The 21497-nt window shown below is 35.5% G+C and overlaps 1 protein-coding gene and 1 pseudogene across 1 annotated transcript; both read left to right on the top strand.

Moving 5' to 3' along the window:
• Nucleotides 1-2608: 2608 nt before the first annotated feature.
• On the top strand, nt 2609-4308 carry LOC142609638 (zeatin O-glucosyltransferase-like). Its single transcript, XM_075781273.1, has one exon. It carries the CDS (start codon nt 2662-2664, stop codon nt 4060-4062), a length of 1401 nt encoding a protein of 466 aa, XP_075637388.1. The 5' UTR covers nt 2609-2661; the 3' UTR covers nt 4063-4308.
• Nucleotides 4309-16663: 12355 nt separating this feature from the next.
• LOC142609266 (uncharacterized) lies at nt 16664-20991 on the top strand (annotated as a pseudogene).
• Nucleotides 20992-21497: the final 506 nt, after the last annotated feature.

The following is a 21497-nucleotide window of genomic DNA, read 5'->3' as shown; positions in this document are numbered from 1 at the left end:
TTTTTTTTTTAACATCCAAAAAAATAAAAATAAAAACTAATAACAAAGAGTCATTTATAATTAATTAATGTTGACAAATAAATGGAAAAGAATCTATATATAATAATAATAATAGGTAAAACAGAGAGAAAATCTATTAAAATTTCAAATTGGAATTCAATTAAAGTCTAATTTTGTGTCATGTGTCTCATCTAATCTAAATTTTAAAATTTTGTGCTAAGTGAGTTAATTTAGTGTAAAAACTAAATTTGAATTAAAGTTTAATTTTGCGCCACATGTTCCATTTAATTTAAATTTTTAAATTTTTGTGCCAAATTAGTTAATTCAATATAGAAAATGAGGAGTTCAATATAATAAACCATAAAAAGTAATCATATAACTAAAAAAAAAATCAAATTTATAAGACATATATATATATATAAGGGCATTTGTTAGCATTTTTCATATAAATATATATATTGTAGGGTCAATGGGCCTACAAGTATATATTGGGCCAAAGGCCCAATCCGAGGACACTAAATGGTCCAAGGATGTGGGAATATTAACTCAAAGAAGCAGTATTGATGGGTATAGAAGCAGAGATTGATCATAGTCATCCCAAAAGTTGGTCCAAGGAGAGTTCCTTTGTCGGCAAGATAAAGTCGAGGTAGGAAAGGGTTGCCTGACGTTCAAAAGCGATGTTCTAGGAGATCCTGCATGTAAGGACATGTGTGGTGGGTGTACAGGAGAAGAAGAAGGATTGTGAAATATTCAAGATAAAGCTGCTACCACAGCATTAAATGCTCTGCAACTAAACACCTGGCCGCATTAATGGGGAGGTGATGCCTGAGCATCAGGTTTCAGTCTTACAGCTACCTCCAAAGACTTCAGGGATGGGTTGATGGGACAAGTATCCAAACCAGTAATCTGATTCATACGTAAAAGATGGAGAAAGGAAGAGAGATGATATAAAAGGAAGAGAAGGTTTTCAGGAGGGAGGATGGGAAAAAAAGGAGAACAAAAACTGTAAACATTAAGATCAATATCTGTAACCTCATCGGCCTGAATCCGAGGACAATTTTTGTTATAAAGACTATCCCATTTGTATGATATTACGATCTAGCCCATCATCTTTGTTATTTAACATCATTAGAACTTAGGTTTTAAGCCCACTCTTTACAAATTCATTATATTAAGCTTTTTGGGCCTATTCCACTCTTATTTTTGGGGTTTGGGTGAAAATTGTGTCCTTACACACACACACACACACACACATATATATATTAATAGGTAAAGCTTAGAGAAAGTTGAATTAAAATTTGAACTTATAATCCAATTTTGCGTTGTGTCTAAATATATGTGAGGATTACACCATAATTATCCATTTAAGCTATTGTCATGCGACTACTTGAGTTTTTTAAGTGTCAAGTGAGTTACTGAGAGCAAACTATAAAATAATTTAGAAAAAAAAAAATCACCTCATGTTTCTCAAAAAATAAATAAAATAAAAATCATCATATAACAAAAATCACCACACGTTCCATCTTATTAAAAATTAGAAGAAAATAATCATAAGTAGTATTAAATTTAGGTAAGAATTTTAATATGTGACTAATTATGTTTACATTAAAATTTTTTACTAATTATCTATATTTTATGATAAAATTTTGTTTAATTTTAAATGTATTTATATGTATGCATGAATGCATGTGTTACATACTTAAAAAATAATAATTTGACTAATTATTTATATTTTTATAATAATTTAAAAAAAAATTAAATACATCTATGCGTTTACATAGAATTACATGCTAGTATTAAATAATAATAAAAACATTAACAACTGTATCAAATTTAAAAAATGAAACAATCACTAGTTATTAGCTTTAGCCTTTTAGGGTCCATATAGGTTCAGTGTCATATGCACTAGATCCAATACAATGCTGCATGTGTTCAAAATTTGTCCAAAATGTAATAATAATTATAACAAACAACAAAATAAGAAGTTATTTTTCATCAGAAAAAATAATAAGAAGAAGATATTTACAGTTTATTTTTGGCACTAGAGATTAAAGAGATACCATGTTGATTAATGATTACCATGTGTGTCATGGTAGTATTTTGAATGCATTTTTCACACAACCAAGGATGTGACATTGACCTTTCAAAAAAAAATGTGACATTGTTCTCATCAAAAAACAAAAACAAAAAGGATGTGACAATGTAATTAGTTTTTTTTTTTTTTAATTTTAGAAATGACATTGTAATTACTGAATACATAACGAGTCCAAATCTTCTGTCCCACTTTTCCTGCTCCACTTTATACTCCAGCAATAAAAACTTATCACGTGTTCACCTAATTAATTAAATACTACTATTAATTAATAACGGTAGCATTAATAAGTCAATAATAGTAGTATTTAATTAATTAGGTGAACACGTGGCAAGTTTTTATTGATGGAATATAAAGTGGAGGAAAAAAAGTAGGACAGAAGATTTAGACTCAATACATAACTTTAAAGGGTAAAGTTAACAACAAAATTGCAATTAAAAATTATTATCTTGGAGGGGGAAATCTCGATATTTTTTGCTTATAAAAACCCAAACACAAATCTTCAAAACCCCTCCAACCCCCAAGAAGCTAGACCCAACACACATACTAAACATTTTCCAACTTTCAACATGGCTAACAACGGCCTAAACAAAACCAAGGTTGAGGTGGTTATGGTACCCTTTCCAGCACAAGGCCATCTCAACCAGCTCCTCCACCTCTCACGTCTTATCATAGCCTACAATATCCCAGTTCACTTTGCTTGCACTGCCACACACAACCGCCAAGCTATGCTTCGAGTCCATGGTTGGGACCCAAATTCAGTTTCAAACATCCATTTCCATGACCTCAAAATCCCACCTTTTCTCACCCCACCGCCCAATCCCAAATCACCAAACAAGTTCCCTTCACATCTCCAACCATTGTTCAATGCTTCCTTGCATCTTCGTGACCCCATGGCTTCACTTTTACGTGAACTTTCATCAAAAGCAACAAGAATCATTGTCATCAACGATTCCATGATGGCCTCAGTGGTGCAAGACTTGGTTACTGTTCCAAACGCCGAGTCATACACTTTCCATAGTGTATCTGCTTTTACTTATTTTCTGTATTTGTGGGAAGCAATGGGAAAACCTTTAGAACTAGAACCAAACGCCAAGTTAGTCCCACAAGACCTTCCATCCACTGAAGCTTGTTTCACAAAAGACTTCGTAAACTTTATTGCTTTACAAATAGAGTTCCAAAAGTTAAGCTCTGGTGTCCTTTACAACACATGCAGGGTCATAGAAGGTACCTATATGGACTTGATGGAAACGCTAGAGGAAGGCAAGAAGCATTGGGCTATTGGACCATTCAATCCAGTGAGAAACATAGGTTCAAATGGAAGGCACAAGTGCTTGGAGTGGCTGGACAAAGAGGCACCAAATTCAGTGATATATGTGTCTTTTGGGACAACAACTGCTATGGAAGACAAGCAAATAAAGGAGCTAGCAATTGGGTTGGAAAAAAGTGGGCAAAAGTTCATCTGGGTATTAAGGGATGCTGATAAAGGTGATGTTTTTATTGATGGAGAGCTTAGAAAAGATGAAATTCTAAAAGGGTTTGAAGAGAGAGTTAAAAATAGAGGAATGGTAGTGAAAGATTGGGCACCACAACTGGAAATTCTAAGTCACCCATCAACTGGTGGATTTATGAGTCACTGTGGGTGGAATTCTTGCATGGAAAGTATCACCATGGGGGTACCACTAGCAGCATGGCCAATGGCCTCTGATCAGCCGAGAAACACTGTTTTGATAACCAAATTGCTCAAAATTGGTATTGTTGTGAAGGACTGGTCACGTAGAGATGAGCTAGTGCCATCATCCACTATAGAAAAGGCTGTGAAATTGTTGATGGCATCAAAAGAAGGGGATGAGATAAGGAAGAGGACAGTGGATTTGGGCGGTGCTGTCAGGCAGTCCATTGAAAAAGGTGGAGTTTCACGCATGGAGTTGGATTCTTTCATTGATCATATTACTAGGGATATATTCTAGCTAGGAGATTGAATTAACGGACAAGGAAAACAAAACAAAAATTGGGATCTGTAGTTTCTTGTGGCTTGTGGGGACCAGGTTTTATGTTAGGAAGCAAGTGTTAACTGGACCTTTAAAGTTAGCATCTGAGAAAAAAGATGGGCTCATATTCATATTGTCTTTGATTAAGTGCAGGAAGCATTCCTTGTATTTCTCTTCTAGTATACAATTTCAGTTGCCAATCTATGGTTGCAAAGTTTGCTCTAATTTTATTCAGAGTCTCTTTGTCATCAACTTTTTATTTTAGTTTTTTAGTTTATCTACTCATGCATCATTTTTTAAATTTTCAATTTTTTTGGTACAAAAATATTTAATCAATTTTCAATATAAGTAATAAAAAGTTAGTAAAAAGATGTATCTAAATGCACCCTCAATAACAAAGCAAAAACAAAAAATACAAATACAAATTCCTCTTTTTGTTGAAATGTTACATGTTTTTCTCTATGATAAATAAAACAAGTGCTCCGCACAATATTGTCCTTATTAGTCATCTGATGCTATAGTCAGTGCTAAGGATGAACAAATAAAAACATATCTGAATGATTTGTGTACATACATCATCCATACATAGCATTAAACAGATATATGCTTAAAGGGTCGTCAGTGCCACAAAGGCACAAAACATTGCTTTCAATTTAAAGCTAAAATCATGAACCAAACCAGAAAGGCACGCTTGCAAGGGTGAATGGCCAATCTCTCCAACTAATGAAGACCATATGCTAATGTGTGAGCCCCAAAATTTGTTCTGCTACAAACTTTGCTATTTGTCCTACTTGGAGCTTATTCTACTGCTTGATATGTGTCATTTTCCTTAATCTAATCAAAATCATGCACGTGTACTAACAATTGCTAGTCAACAAATGTAACACGTCTTGTTGACTCTATACATTTCATGTGTTAAAGGAGCTTCAATGGAAGGAAATAAATGCATTTATTTAGTATCACATTTATGTTCAAGTTTAAATTCTTATTTGTTAGCATTAATTTTTAATTTCTCCAATCAATTTCCTAACTATTCCTTTAATTTTTAGCTACTATTTGAATTAAATTCTTTTGAAAATGCATTAATGAGCTGTTATCATAAACATGTGACACAACTTCAATGCTATTAATATTAAACTTATCACAATTAGGAATGAGGCTACAATTCGTTAGATATTGTATATTAAGTTTCCTAATGATACCCTTAAAAACAATTTTGATAAAAGATTAAATTTTGAGAAAATTTTGATACCACTTTTATAAAAAAAATTAATTACTTTTTTTTTCCCATAAAAATTTTCTAAAAGTATTTCCTAATCCAATGCCCTTAGGGCATCGGTTAACTTTTTTCTTAATTTTATTTTTTGTTTAAATTTATTTGGAGAACCTAATATAACGCACCAAAGTTTTTCCCTCTCATCAAGAAATTAATGTGTTTATATTTGATGATAAATATGAAAAAATTTAATACCCACAAAATAGGAGATAAGGAAAATTATTCAATACTTATTACTTATTTCTCTCACATGAATGATAGGTCATAGGTCCTACGTATGACTCATCATTCATGTGAGAGGATGGGCCACTACTTTTGGAGTATTGCATAATTTTCCCAATAAGGAGATTGGGAAAATTATGCAATACTCCAAAAGTAGTAGCCATTATCTCACATGAATGATGAGTCTTACGTAGGAGAAATTATTCACTAGTGATTGCTCATTCCTCTTTCATATTAATTACATTTTTTCCCAAAATAATTTTCTAAAAGTATTTCCTAATCCAATGCATTTAGGGCATCGGTTAACTTTTTTCTCAATTTAATTTTGTGTTTAAATTTATTTTGAGAACATTATATAATGCACCTAAATTTTTCCCTCTCATCAAGAAATTAATGTGTTTATATTTGATGATAAATATGAAAAAATTTAATGTCCACAAAATAGGAGATAAAGAAAATTATTCAATACTTATTGCTTATTCCTCTCACATGAATTATAGGTCATAAGTCCTACATATGACTCATCATTCATGTGAGAGGATGGGCCACTACTTTAGGAGTATTGCATAGTTTTCCTAATAAGGAGATTGGGAAAACTATGCAATACTCCTAAAGTAGTGGTCCATCCTCTCACATGAATGATGAGTCCTACGTAACAGAAATTATTTAATAGTCATTGCTCACTCCTCTTTCATATTAATTACTTTTTTTTCCCATAAAAATTTTCTAAAAGCATTTCCTAATCCAATGACCTTAGGGCATCGGTTAACTTTTTTCTTAATTTAATTTTGTGTTTAAATTTATTTTGAGAACATTATATAATGCACCTAAGTTTTTCACTCTCATCAAGAAATTAATTTGTTTATATTTGATGATAAATATGAAAAAATCTAATGCCCACAAAATAGGAAATAAGGAAAATTATTCAATACTTATTGTTTATTCCTCTCACTTGAATTATAGGTCATAGGTCCTACATATGACTCATCATTCAAACCTAGGTCCTATGTATGACTCACCATTCATGTGAGAGGATAGGCCACTACTTTAGGAGTATTGCATAGTTTTCCCAATCTCCTTACTGGGAAAACTATGCAATACTCCTAAAGTAGTGGTCCATCCTCTCACATGAATGATGAGTCCTACGTAGGAGAAATTATTCAATAGCGATTACTCATTCGTCTTTCATATTAATTACTTTTTTTTCTCATAAAAATTTTCTAAAAGTATTTCCTAATCCAATGCTCTTAAGGCATCGGTTAACTTTTTTCTTAATTTAATCTTGTGTTTAAATTTATTTTGAGAACATAATATAATGCACCTAAGTTTTTCCCTCTCATCAAGAAATTAATGTGTTTATATTTGATGATAAATATGAAAAAATTTAATTCCCACAAAATAGGAGATAAGGAAAATTATTCAATACTTATTGCTTATTCCTCTCACATGAATGATAGGTCATAGGTTCTACGTATGACTCATCATTCATGTGAGAGGATGGGCCACTACTTTTGGAGTATTTCATAAATTGAGAAAATTATGGAATACTCCAAAAGTAGTGGCCCATCCTCTCACATGAATGATGAGTCCTACATAGGAGAAATTATTCAATAGTGATTGCTCATTCCTCTTTCACATGAATGATTGGTCTTGTGGGTTCCAGATAATTTAACTAATAAAGTCGTCTCTGATGGTTGTATAAGAAATTTGGAGTTCAATCCTCGCCTACACCAAAAAACCAATTAGTGTCTTGGTCTGATGATAAAAAGTTGTAATTAGGAGCAGAAGCCATATATAGGTTAAAATTCTCTAAAAAAATAATAATAATTGTCCTTCCATGCATAATAAGATTAGAAAAATTACTCAATACTCCAAAAGTAGCGGCCTATCCTCTTACATGAATGATGGGTCTTATGATTCTTGTCATGATTTTAATTAGTGAAACTCATTAAAAGTTTATGCCCTATTTGGTACATCCACTCAAACACATGTTTTCTGTTTTTAAACAATATTACACGTATTTTCACACATTTTTTTGGTCACACGTATTTTCACACATTTTTTCAAACATATGTTTTCAGTTTTTAAGTGCATATACCAAACACCCCCTTAAAATTTGGGCATAAATACCATCTTAAATAAATGTCTTTATTTCATTGTGCATTTAAAAGTCCCAACTTTTTTTATTGCACTTCTAAGCGTAATTAAGGTGTACCTAAGTTAGAGTAAGGTATAGTATATGGGATTCACCAAATAATTTTACCTTGGGCCGGTGTGAATTTTTTTCCCTGCCATCGAAATCGAAAAAAGAAAAAAGAAAAAAGAAGAAGATGTGTTTACCTTGTCCTATTGTCAAATCTACATTAACCGTCCGTCACTTTAGTTAGATCATTATATGACCCATTATCGTCAATGTGCTTCCACGATGTCCTGCTTCACCTATCTAAAAGGAACATATAATCATATAGGAGATTTTTTTATGAAAAATAAATAAGTAATTCACTGTTTTGACAATTTTTTTAATTTTTTATAAAAAAATTTTAAAATAAATAATTAATGTGTGCGTCAATAGCACACATTATGAATGCGTTTGGATAGCACAGCACGTCCACGTCCAGCCCGTTTTTTTTTTTTTTTCCACGCGCATATGTCACTGTTCATTGGCCATGAACCGTAATTTTAGACCAATAAATAGTACTTTTTGGGATGAACAGTAATTTTTACACATTAAAAAATTATTTTTGTACAGTATTTTCAGTTTTCAGTTTTCAATTTTCAACAATAAGTTCTATCCAAACAAACTCTATATATCTCCTCATTTTGGAAAGAAAGTTAATCACAGATACCAAAAACGAACAAAAACAAAACACGAGCAAACCAAAGTAGGCATTGGGTATTGGGCCAGTCTGATTTCTGATTCCCCAATAACCTATGTGGGTATAGTAAAATGACCTTTATATTGTCGAATAGCATAGCTCTACACTGTTTTGGGCTCCATGATTCATTCATCACTTGGGTTGGATACGTAACCCATCTCGGATCTCAGCCTCCACATCACTTTCTTTTCGGCTCTATGATTCATGCTTACACCATGCCCTGCATCACCTTTCTAAAACAAACATATCTCATCCATCATCACTCTTGCAACAAGTTAACTCTAGGAGGAAATAATTGTCAAGCTAATGGCTAATACCATCACTCTTAAGCAAGTTTCTCAAGCTTCCTTCCATACCTAACTATGCTCTTACATCGTTCAACTCATAATTTCTCTAATATTGCTTTAAACAATAAAATGAAATTAAAAATTATTTCTTACTTTTAAATTACAATGGACCATAGGTTTTGTGGAATTTATACCTCATAAAAGTATAAACAAGTGAAAAATTAGCTATATCTCAAGGGGCAACATGTGAACAAATTTAAAAAGTTGATTTTTTTTTACTTAAAGAAACTTGAACCATCTCAAAATACAAAATAAATAAATAAACGACTTGGTATCAATTGTTTAACATTAATTTAGTGATTATTTGGTATAATCATTTGGGGAGTAATTTTTATATTCTATAGTTCTATAACATCAACAATCCTAACGAGAAGTATATGAAAATTCCGTGTAGGTCTGAACCATCTTTATGAATGCATACCTTGGACAAAAATAGTTGCTTCAATTGCATCATCAGTAGGTTACAATTTTTTGTATTCTACTGACAAAATTGAGATTGATTTCATCATCGAGTTACATAATTTGTCTACTTGTAACCGATGATTATGGTGACATATTTTGTCTATTGGCGTGACCAAACATTAAATAGGTAAAATCCCATTACAACAAGCTAGATATTAATTGCTTTCTTAAACGGAATAAAATACAAAGAGAGGTTAGGTAAGAGGCAGAGGCTTCTTTTTCTTTTTCGTGAGCTAGAGGAACAAACAAATTAAGAAACTAGATTTGGAATAGGGCAGCATCACAAATCATTCCACAAATAGATATATATAAATATATATATATATATATATATATATATATATATATATATGTATGTATATATATTTGTGATTGTGGATGTATGAAAACTGAGAGCTTGGGAGCAGCATTTAGATTTTTACTTTTAGGACTTGTTTGGATTGAAAAGGAGTGGAGGGGAGTAGATTCATAGACTTTATTAACATATAGTTGAATTCTACCATACCATTCCAAGCAAGCTAATCTACAAGTTTCACTGCTTGTTGCTTGATTCCAGTTGCAAGTTGCAACCTAAAGATCAACCTCTTTATTTTTTATTTTTTTACTTTTACTAAGGATGGTGTCTAGAACTCTTTGAGGTATGATTATTCTCTTGGGTGTGTGTAGTCCTTCATCTTCCACACACCAAATAACTATGATGATGAATCCCTTAGAAATTTTAGCCCGAGATGCTATCTACAAATTTTGACCCGGCTTGCTAACATACCTAGATTAAATTTGAAGGTTATATATAACTCCTTCTAAAATAGAAGCATCAACAATGGCCATACTTCCTTAAATTCCCACACACCCGTCATTTGATAGGATTTTCATGCAGAAGTTGTTTATCAAAAAGTCATTATACTTTTATATGGGAAAAATTACAATTTATTCCTTGTCAATTGGTTTTATCACAATCTAGTTCACAAACTTTCACCCTTAAAGTCTAGATGAAATTGAAACCATTAGGTTCTATATAATTAACATTTTGCATTTTGTGAACAACTTTACCCCTTATTTTTTTAATATGATAAATTACAATTAGCACTTTGTGGTTTGCCCTTATCATAATTTAGTTACACAAGCTTTTGAATAGATACATTTTGTCACTCTTCTTTTTCTTTTTATAAGATGTGATTCAATTCATTAAAGTATGCAAGATGGACAATCTGCCTTGCAGATAGACTCTAAAATAGGTGGCAGATTGCCCTTATTGAAACAAAAGGTCTGAGAGGAACTCAAAGAGAACTTTGCAGCAGCATGGGCTGCGAAATTGTAGGTCCTCTTAACCCAAATAAAAGACAAATTACAAAGGAATTTAAATAACTAAGGATGTTAGGGATCACGGTGTACTTGAACCAATTCGGATGGAGATCATTAGATGACAGAGGATCGAAGCAGGCTTTAGCATCCTTTTCAATGATTACTTGATTCCGGCTTTCACAACTTGTGATTTGCACCGCATATAGTATGGCTATGGTTTCAGCTTGTAAAGTTTAGGAACAATAACACTCTTTTTTTCTTTTTTAAATTTTAAGGACCAATAGTATTTATTTAAATTTTCAAAGATCAAACGCATTCGGTAGGCAAACTTTAGGTACCTGCAATATAGTTTAATTGTTAGAATTTAAAGGAGTTTTGTATATTTGAGTTTTTAATTGTACAATAATGTCTTATGCTGTAGATTATCACCAAAAAAAAAAGTTTATATGCTGTAACTAATTTTTTCTTGCCTGTTCTTTTTTCTTCCTAGTTTTGCGCCTCTTAATTTGTTTGTCTTAAAATACACTGAGAAACTCACACTAAATGCCCTTTACAACTTCAGAGTTCAGACTGCTTCGATAGTTTTATTTCACCTCTTTGGATTGCAGAAGATGTTTACATGAATGTTAGAAAATGAGTGGAAAGGATTTAAAGAATTGGAAATTTGAAGTCGTAAAGAGTGTTAAGGATTGTCACACTCACATGTTAAAGAAAAGTTTATCTACTTCACGTAAATAGCATCTAATGCATTTGCAAAACATTATACCCCTGTTGATGCTGTATTATAGTTCAATGTGTGAAGGTTATGCTTGAGCATGTATAAAAAATAAATCGGCTGAAAGGAAAGACAACTTGCGACAAAATAACACCTTTCACCAAGATCACACGAGTTTGAGCTGTTTGATTGGCATCAGTTTCTATCCTGGAAGTGATTTATTTTCAGGTGTTAATGATATGTTCCTATTTTGTTCAATGTTTTAGCTTCAAGTTGTGATGTTTTGGTTGCAGAAGAGACTGAGCTGGCTAACATAATTTGGAGGTTTAGGCGAAAATTTTATATAGGACCTTTTATATATAAAAATTAAGTAAATAAAATTATATAATATTAATTAAATTAAAACTAATTTGATGTAAATACAAAAATTAATGATAATACTAAGTAAAGTAAGGTTAATTTTCTATAGAGGATTGAAAATCATAGTTGAACAATAAATTTAAATAAAAGTAACTAAAATATATATTTTAGAGTTTCAATTAGGTTAAATTTTTATTGACCTCTTATTTTGGAAGTCTGGTTAGAAATTAAAAGGAAAATACTAAAGATACCACAAAATATTCACAATATAATGTGATAAGAACTGTAATTGATGAATTTCAACAACCTAATTTATAAGTGTTTGAATTACTTTTTTATGTAATTGGTGACATGTTAATTTGTTAGTCTATAATAAAATATGTGATATCTTTAACATTACTTATAAAAAAAAGAGTGCTAAATTATTTTTAAAATGTTATAATTTTATAAAATTTTGAGTCTTTTACGATGGAAGATGGGCTTTTTTATACTAGGAAAATTTTTTTTGTGGGGCCTTAGGCCTAGGCCTAAGTTGCCTTGGCCTTGGGCCGGCCCTATTTAAGAGATGATGTTCTTCTTTCAAGCAAGCAAACTGTTACCTTAAACATGCATGCTAGGTGTGTTTCTTTTGTTTCTGCACGCCTCTTGCAGTTGAAACAATGTGCAACCGTCAGTGCCCTATATACTTAATTTCTCGTATAATATCTATCTGAGATGTTATGTTATGGTCACCTGTTATACCAAATTATGTCAAATAAATAAAATGAAGCTTTCCTTCCAAGAGTTTTGCAATTCAACAACATTATTCTGCCCCTTATGATCAACAACTTGAATTCAAATCCATATATAAAACTTGGTACTTTCTTTGTAATGTGTGCGTTTTGCTGAGTTAGGGATTGTTAAGCTCATAGCTCATGTTGTTGCAAAATTTGCTGCTTATTTTGAAGTTATTTTCTGTTGTAATTACCTGCTCCTATCTTGGACGCTTGCAGGTTAGATTGTATACTACCTTTTATTGTTAATAAAAGTTTCAGTTTATCAAAACATACATGAATCCAAATTCTCCTCACCCACCTGTAAATAAATAAATAAATAAATAAATATATATATATATATATAAATCTTTTTGAACAAAGAGAACGGATAAATAATTTAGGACAATGCATAGGTCTAATATACTGAACATTTCAAGATGATGACATGTATCTACTTTTTAGACATATATAACTATTGTGATGGTCTAGTTCAAGTAGACATTAAATCCCAGCCAATTCCATGATTATATAGATAATCCCCCAGGTGCAGATATTCTGATAGCTAGGAGTGGGTCTTAGAGCATCCACAGCAGTGGAGCTAAAAATTTAGCAATTTAGCTTCACCAAAAGTTACTTTATCTATTTTACCTACACACATGCTGCAGCAGTGGATCTATTTTAGCTTTCAACACAATAAAATAATATAAACATCACAATAAAATAATATATCTACCACAATAAAATAATACATTTCACTACAATAAAAACACCCCAATAAAAAGGTAATGTGAACACAAAATAAAAAATTAATTTTTTTTTTAGCTCTCATGAATAGTGCACATCTATCTATAGATGTGCACTGTAGCAATGAGCTAAAAAAATATAGATTTAGCTCTACTGCTGCATGCTTCTTTTTGGTGTTTTGGTGAAGCTAAAATAGCTATATAGCTATTTAGCTCCACTGCTGCAAGTGCTCTTAAAGTTTCCAGTTGCAATTCAACTATTATCAATCCCCCAGGTGCAGATATTCTGATAGCTAGTCTGTGACCATATGTATTGCTAAAGCCTCTTGGTGGGCCTTTGTCGGCAAAGCACAAAGTAAGCCGAATTGTCGTATATAGACAGATCACAGCTATGAACTATATTTGGAGATGAATTTAAGACCCAATCCTAGCACACCCATTAACCACCTATTTGGAGATGAATTAGTTGCTTGCACGCAAAAGTGTCATGGGCCTTATAGCTAATCAGCATATATAGACATTGGGGAATGGGGAGGGTCAGATTGATTGACTCATTACTATTATGATGATCGTACATTGCACATTTTATGCGTCTTGTAATCAACTAAATTTACTAAAAGTGTTATGGTTGATTAATGATTTTAATATGCTCACTGCATGTTTAATGCATCCAAAAGAAAATGGCATAAAAAACCTCTTTTTTTTTCAGGCAACCTGTTTTTTTGTTGAGTTTGTAGTACAACTGTACAACTTTCTTTTGTTGGAGACTTGGAGTTACTTTTCCCAGCTTCTATCGTATGGATCAGTTACCCACGTGAAATTAATAACATTATCGCATAACTTTCTCTTCCCCTTTGTTCCCAACCACAAAAACAAAGATATCCACGTGAAATTAATAACATTATCGCATGACTTTCTCTTCCCCTTCGTTCCCAACCACAAAAACAAAGTGACATGTCATAGATATGGCAAATGGGCTAGTTGGGTTGAGATTGGCTCAGGTCAATAGGATGGTAGGTCGGATCGAATTGATTCGTATTTTTCACATGAATTTTTTATAAAGTAAATATGTATTTGCTATTTGAAAAGTCACGCAGTAAATTATTTGATATAAAATGAATTACTTTGAATTCTTCACTCATATCAACAATAAGCTCAGCTAAACAAGTTAATACTTGTTCAATAATTTTAAAATCATACAAATCCCAACATTACTAACCAAAACAAAATAGCACAAAAGATAAGTAAAACAAATACACAAGTTTCATTTCTACAAAATATCAACATCCCAAAATATAAAACAAAATTAAAAATGCATTATTGGATAACTAATTTGACAAAGAGCAAAAGCATATAAGAAATTTATAATCTTGAAAACTAATTTTATAATCTATTATCAATTGTAATTAATACTTTCTTTCAATTTGAGAATAGATATAAAAATTTGATTGTTTACTTATTTATACATTGTCTCTTTTATGAATATCATGTCAATGTTAAGCAATACATACTCTAGGAAATATCACAATTTATTTTGAAAAGTAGTTTATTTTAAACATAAATTGTTAAAAAATAGTCCTAAGCATTCATAATTTATGCTAATTTCATTGACATTTTGGCTTGAGTCTTTTCACAGTTATGAATGTTTCTCATACATGTCTATAATTTTAAATATATGTTTTTAACTTTATTGTAACCAGATTATCTTGACATGTACTTTATTATTTAATATCTAAAAATCTTTACTCATTACAAAATGCCTTAACCATTCATCTTTCAATTCATTTGCATACAATTATGTAAATGTCTCAATTGTTTTCTTAAAACTCACAACAAACAATTAAACCAATATTGTTTGAAATTAAAAAAAAAAAAAAAAAAGATTCATGTCGCGAATCAAGTCATGTTGACTCGCAAAAATTGAATTGGGTCGTCACGAGTCAACTTATTTTTACTTTAAGTCAAAAAATCAGACGGGTTAGATCTGGAAATTCCAACCCGTTTCATACCGTGAAGAGCTGTTCAAGTTATCCTTTTCCAATCGCTTTTGAAAAAAAAAAAAAAAATATATATATATATATATATATATATATATATATATATATATATATATATATCAGATGCTTCTTTAGCCTTAAACCTTATCGACTCTAGTCGCCGCAGCATGGACAAGTCTAAAAAATAGTCTCAGTGGATACCCTTTTGTCTGCTTAGTCATTTAATAAATATGATCTTATCATGTCAGAGTTGTGTTGATATAAAGACCAAAGCTTACTGTAGGGGCATTGGGCCCAATAATTTATCAAGGATGGCCCAACGAAGTCTTTTGGGCTAGAAACCCAAATCCGAAGACATCAAAATGATCTTGGAGTATCTGAATGTCCAATTACGTCCGAGGAGTAGATTTGTCCTAGGATTGTTAAGCCGAGGACATAGGAAGAGAGGTTTAGTGTCCCCGGGCTATGTTATAAAGAATCCTATGACTACGGGAATACACAGTACACGTGGAGGACAATAGAAAGAGCGGTGGAATATCTAAGGTAAAGCTGCTACCACCGCCCATACATTAAAAGCTCTGTAATTGATATACTGACTGCATAGATGGAAAGATGGGACCAGAGCATGAGGTTTGGAACTTGGTCCCTGACCCCAGCGGACTTTAGGGAAGAATTGATGGAATAAGTATCCTAAACCAGCATTGCAACCATGAGGTGGAAGATGATGAAGAGAAGAAGAGGAAGTATAAATAAAGGGGAAGACCTACGAAGAGAGGGAGGCTTTTTCGGTGAAGTAGAAGATCAATAGTATATGATAAATCGATATTTGTATCCAACATTAGAAAAATACCATTATAAACCATCCTCGGATTGTGTCCAAGGAGGAGCTTTCAATTATACTCTTGCAAATAACTCTTTATTTCGTGCCATTAGGCCTGAAGCCCGTTCTTTTCCTTGTTATCTAAAACCATCCTTAGAATCTAGATTCTAAACCCATCCTCTACAAATTTAATTGTAAAAAAGGCCCTTCAAGCCCATTTCCTTTCATTCATAGATTGGGAATTTGAATTATGTCCTTACAATTGGCGCCATCTATGGGAATTTAGTCTTTAAGGAAATTTAGAACAACATGGTAGGATCAGGACCACAACGCAGCGCGGAGTCCGTAGGCTCCCAACGTGAGGATCATTCCTTGCATCCTGATCACGGAGAGAACCGGGAAGGTAGTGTACATACTATGCACACTATCAGAAGTGTGAGCCGGTCACAAGGAGGAAGCAGAGTTCCTCACGAGAGGAATGTCAGGGCCATGCAGAAGAAGATCGACGGCCTAAAGAGAAAATTGCGTCACGAGAGGCGAAGGCGAACTCCTTCGGTCTCTGACCCCTCTTCGGAGGGATCCGAGGATGACACTTACGGGCAGAGGTCCAGAACTCCCCTGGGTGAATCTTTTTCTTCCGAAGAGGACAATCTGCATAGGAGGCGTGGCAGAGACTACTCCTCTAGGGGCTTGGGAAATGACGCAATGGGTAGGGCGTTGCACCAAATCTCCAAGTCACCCTTCACACGCAGGTTGGAGCAAGGGAGGTTACCTCGGCGCTTCACACAACCGGCCTTCATTATTTACAATGGTCGGACGGATCCCGTGGAGCATGTGAGCCATTTCAGGCAAAGAATGGCAGTACATTCCGAGAATGAGACCTTGATATGTAAGATCTTTTCCTCTAGTCTGGGGCCCGTGGCCATGAGATGGTTTGATGGATTGAGGGCAGGCTCCATTAGTTCTTTCAAAGAGCTTACTAGAGCGTTCGGTTCTCGCTTTATCACGTGCAGTAGAGTTCCTCGGCCATTGGATTCTTTATTATCCATGGCCATGAGGGAAGGGGAAACCTTGAGAACGTATTCGGACAGGTATTGGGAAATGTTCAACGAAATTGACGGAGACTTCGATGATGTGGCGATAAGGACCTTCAAGGTCGGCCTACCGACGGAGCATGACTTGAGGAAGTCCTTGACAAAAAAACCTGTTAGAAGCGTGCGTCGACTGATGGATCGCATCGACGAATACAAAAGGGTTGAGGAAGATCAACAGCAGGGAAAAGGCAAAGTGAAGGTTATCCCACAAGAAATGAGGGATTTCAGGTCGGACAGATACAACAACAATAGGCCTGCAAGGGATTTTTCCAGGTAGGCTAGTCACATGCCCCCACAGGTGGTCAGCACCGTCTTCAGAGATCCAGTGCAGCAGTTGTTGGGAAAAATAAGGCATGAGCCTTTCTTCAAATGGCCAAATAAAATGGCAGGGGACCCTTTGAGATGCAACCAAAATCTCCATTGCCATTATCACCAAGAGAGGGGTCATACCACCGAGGATTGTCGCACTCTGTGGAATCATTTGGAACAGTTGGTTAAGGAGGGAAAGCTGAAGCAGTTCCTGTATCAGCCTAATGGGCGAGGAAACCAAACAGGAGTGGCAAACCACGACGGCCCTTCGTCAAGACCTCTTCTAGGTACAATCAATGTAATTTTTGCGGCACCTGGAAGGACTGGCTCAGCTCCTTTCAGGGTAATGTCTGTGGCTCGAACATTGGCCGAAGAATCACGGGATCAGCCGAAGAGAATTAAGGCGAACGTCCTACCAATTTTAAGTTTCTCTGAAGAGGACAAGATGGGGACTATCCAGCCTCATGATGATGCATTGGTGGTAACCCTGAGAATAGGGGACTATGATGTGAGAAGGGTAATGGTTGATCAAGGCAGTGGCGCAGATATCATGTACCCTGACCTATTTAGAGGCTTGAAATTAAGACTTGAAGATCTTCCGGCGTATGACTCACCCTTGATAAGCTTCGAAGGAAGACCTGTCGTTCCGAAGGGACAAATTAGACTGCCTGTACAATCAGGCCCAGAGGTGGTAGACGTAGATTTCATCATGGTTGATGCCTATTCTCCCTATACGGCTATTGTAGCGAGACCTTGGTTGCATGCGTTAGGGGCTGTGTCCTCAACCTTGCATGTCAAGGTTAAATTTCATTCTGAGGACCAGGTGGTGGAGTTACTTGAGAGTCAGTCTGTGGCTCGACAGTGCGTCACGGCTGCAATTCTGCGTCGACCTAAGCCGGAGTCCTCGGCCTCGGCTGACGGAGAAGCATAGCAATCAAAGTCTTTTGCCGTAGCCAAGGTAGATGAAGCGGCATGTGAAGAATTGGAGAAAATTATCATAGACAATGACCCTGAGAAGTTCTTTCAGGTAGGAGTTCAATTACCACAGGAAGAGAAGGCGGAGCTAATTTTGTTTTTAAAGAAAAATATGGATGTATTTGCGTGGAATGCGTATGAAGCCCCTGGGGTTGATCCGAGCTTCATATGTCATCATTTAAAGGTCAATCCAGCTGCGGTACCGAGGAGGCAACCACCTCGGCGGTCCTCCAAAGAACATTCCGTAGCTATAAAAGAGGAAGTGCTCAAACTCAAAAGGGCAGGTGCTATCAAAGAAGTTTTTTATCCTGAATAGTTAGCCCATACGGTGGTGGTAAAAAAGAAGAATGGGAAGTGGAGAGTTTGTGTGGACTTCACAGATTTAAACAAGGCTTGCCCGAAGGACTCGTTCCTAATGCCTCAGATTGATCAATTGGTTTACGCTACTGTTGGACTTCCTCGGATGAGTTTTCTTGACACTTTCTAGGGTTACTACCAAATACCTTTGGCCGTGGAAGACCAGGAGAAGACTGCATTTGTCACTCCTACAGGAAATTATCATTATAAGGTAATGCCCTTTGGTTTGAAAAACGCAGGGGCTACCTACCAAAGGATGATGACGAGAATGTTTGAGGCACAACTGGAAAAAACTATTGAGGTATACGTGGATGATATGGTGGTAAAAAGTAAAGAAGTTTCTGCGCATCTGAAAGATCTGGGCAACACTTTTTAAAAGCTAAGAGAGTATAAATTGCGGCTCAATGCCTCGAAATGCTCTTTTGATGTGGGATCGGGCAAGTTTCTAGGATATATGGTGACTCACCGGGGAATTGAAGTGAATCCTGCACAGGTTAAGGCAATAAACAGCTTACACCCACCTCGGAATCCTAAAGAAGTGCAGAGGCTAACAAGTATGACCGCTGCTCTCAACCGATTTATATCTCGGTCCGCGGACAAATGCAGACCTTTCTTTCAATTATTGAATAAATGGAAGGGCTTTGAATGGACCGAGGAGTGTGCGGTGGCTTTCCAAGAGCTTAAAGAATATCTCTCGCGACCACCCGTTATGTCTCGACCAGAAGTTGGTGAGGTTCTATTTGCATATATTGCAGTGGCTAACCATGCAGTTAGTTTGGTTCTTATCCGAGATGATAATAATATCCAGAGATCGGTTTATTATGTAAGCAAGTCTCTACATGAGGCCGAGGTAAGTTATTTGCCACTGGAGAAAGCTATCTTGGCGGTGGTACATGCTACACGAAGGCTTCCCCATTACTTCCAATCGCATACGGTTGTTGTCCTTACACAACTCCCTCTTAAATCAATTCTGTGAAGTGCGGATTATATGGGAAGAATTGCCAAATGGGGAACTGTCCTAGGAGCTTTCGACATCAAATATATGCCTCGCACCTCTATAAAGGGGCAAGTCATCGCGGATCTTGTGGCAGAATTTGCTGAGCCTTCGTTAGAAGAATATGAAGAAGGACCAGGCATGGGTAAAAAGTTAGTAGGCATGATTTCATGCAAAGAGCCTCCATTATGGAAAGTACATGTTGATGGAGCAGCCAATCAGAGGGGATCTGGTATAGGGCTAGTTTTGATATCCCCGGAGGGAATTACTTTTAAGAAATCTTTGAGATTAGGATTCTCGGCCACCAACAACGAAGCAGAGTATGAGGCCGTCCTCGCAGGGATGAACGTGGATCATAGAATGGGAGGAAAGACGGTGCAAATGTTCTCAGATTCACTATTGGTGGTAGGCCAAGTAGAAGGGAAGCTAGAAGCAAGGGATTCCAGAATGCAAGGATACCTAACCCAGGTCAAGTATATGCAATCTAAATTTGAGTCTTTTTCACTATTACATGTATCCAGATGTGGCAATACCCATGCCGACTCATTAGCCGCACTCGCAACGTCCTCGGCACAAAGTCTACCACGAGTTATCCTTGTTGAAGATCTGTTGAAACCCACTAGGACGAATGGTAACTCCACTCGAATTCTTCAAATTAGGACAGGGCCTAGTTGGATGGATCAAATAGTAACATTTCTCAGAAATGACATCCTGCCTGGAGAAAAAGCTGAAGCAGATAAAGTTCGCAGAAAAGCCACTCGTTTCTGGTTATCCGAGGACCAGAAATTGTACAAACGTTCCTTTTCGGGATCATATTTGTTATGTATGCATCCCGAGGCAACGAAGCTACTTTTGGAAGAGTTACACGAAGGGATTTGCGGAAGTCACACAGGGGGAAGGTCTTTAGCTCACAGAGCCCTTACTCAGGGCTATTAGTGGCTAAATATGCAGAGAGAGGCGCAGGATTATGCGAAGAAGTGTGACCAATGTCAAAGATTCGCTCCAAATATACATCAACCAAGGGGAGTCCTTAATTCTCTATCTAGCCCTTGGCCTTTTGCTCAATGGGGCTTGGACATTGTTGGACCCTTCCCCAAAGCAACAGGAAACAGGCGATGGCTCCTCGTCGGAACAGATTATTTCACCAAATGGGTTGAAGTCGAGCCATTATCAAATATTAGAGACATGGAAGCAAAAAAGTTTGTATGGAAGAATATCGTTACCAGGTTCGGCATCCCTCATACTCTCATTTCAGATAATGGTTTACAATTTGATAGCAAAGCCTTTCGGAAATGCTGTTGTGATCTGGGCCTCACGAATAGATATTCCACTCCGGCTTATCCCCAAGGAAATGGGCAAGCCGAGGCTGTCAACAAAGTAATAGTGAGTGGGCTCAAAAAAAGGTTGGGTGACGCCAAGGGGAGGTGGGTGGAAGAACTGCCACATGTCTTGTGGACGTATCGAACTACACCACGAAGATCAACAGGTGAAACACCCTTCGCCATGACTTATGGAGCCGAGGCAGTAATACCCTTAGAAACTGGGTTCCCAACCCTGAAAAAAAGCTCCTTCGTTCCAGATAGCAATGATGATCTATTAAGGAGAAATTTAGACTTAGTTGAGGAACGACGAGAGAACGCCATGGTTCAACTAGCTTATTATCAACATAAACTCAAGCAGGGGTATGATTCTCATGTAAAACTTCAACCTCTTAGACCTGGCGACTTGGTATTAAGGAAAGTTTTGGGCACAACGAAGAATCCTGCGTGGGGAAAATTGGGGCCCAACTGGGAAGGACCTTATCGTATTA

Source organism: Castanea sativa, chromosome 9 (genome assembly GCF_040712315.1).
Source record: "Castanea sativa cultivar Marrone di Chiusa Pesio chromosome 9, ASM4071231v1".
NCBI lineage: Eukaryota > Viridiplantae > Streptophyta > Magnoliopsida > Fagales > Fagaceae > Castanea > Castanea sativa.
This window is presented reverse-complemented; position numbering and strand designations above follow the sequence as displayed.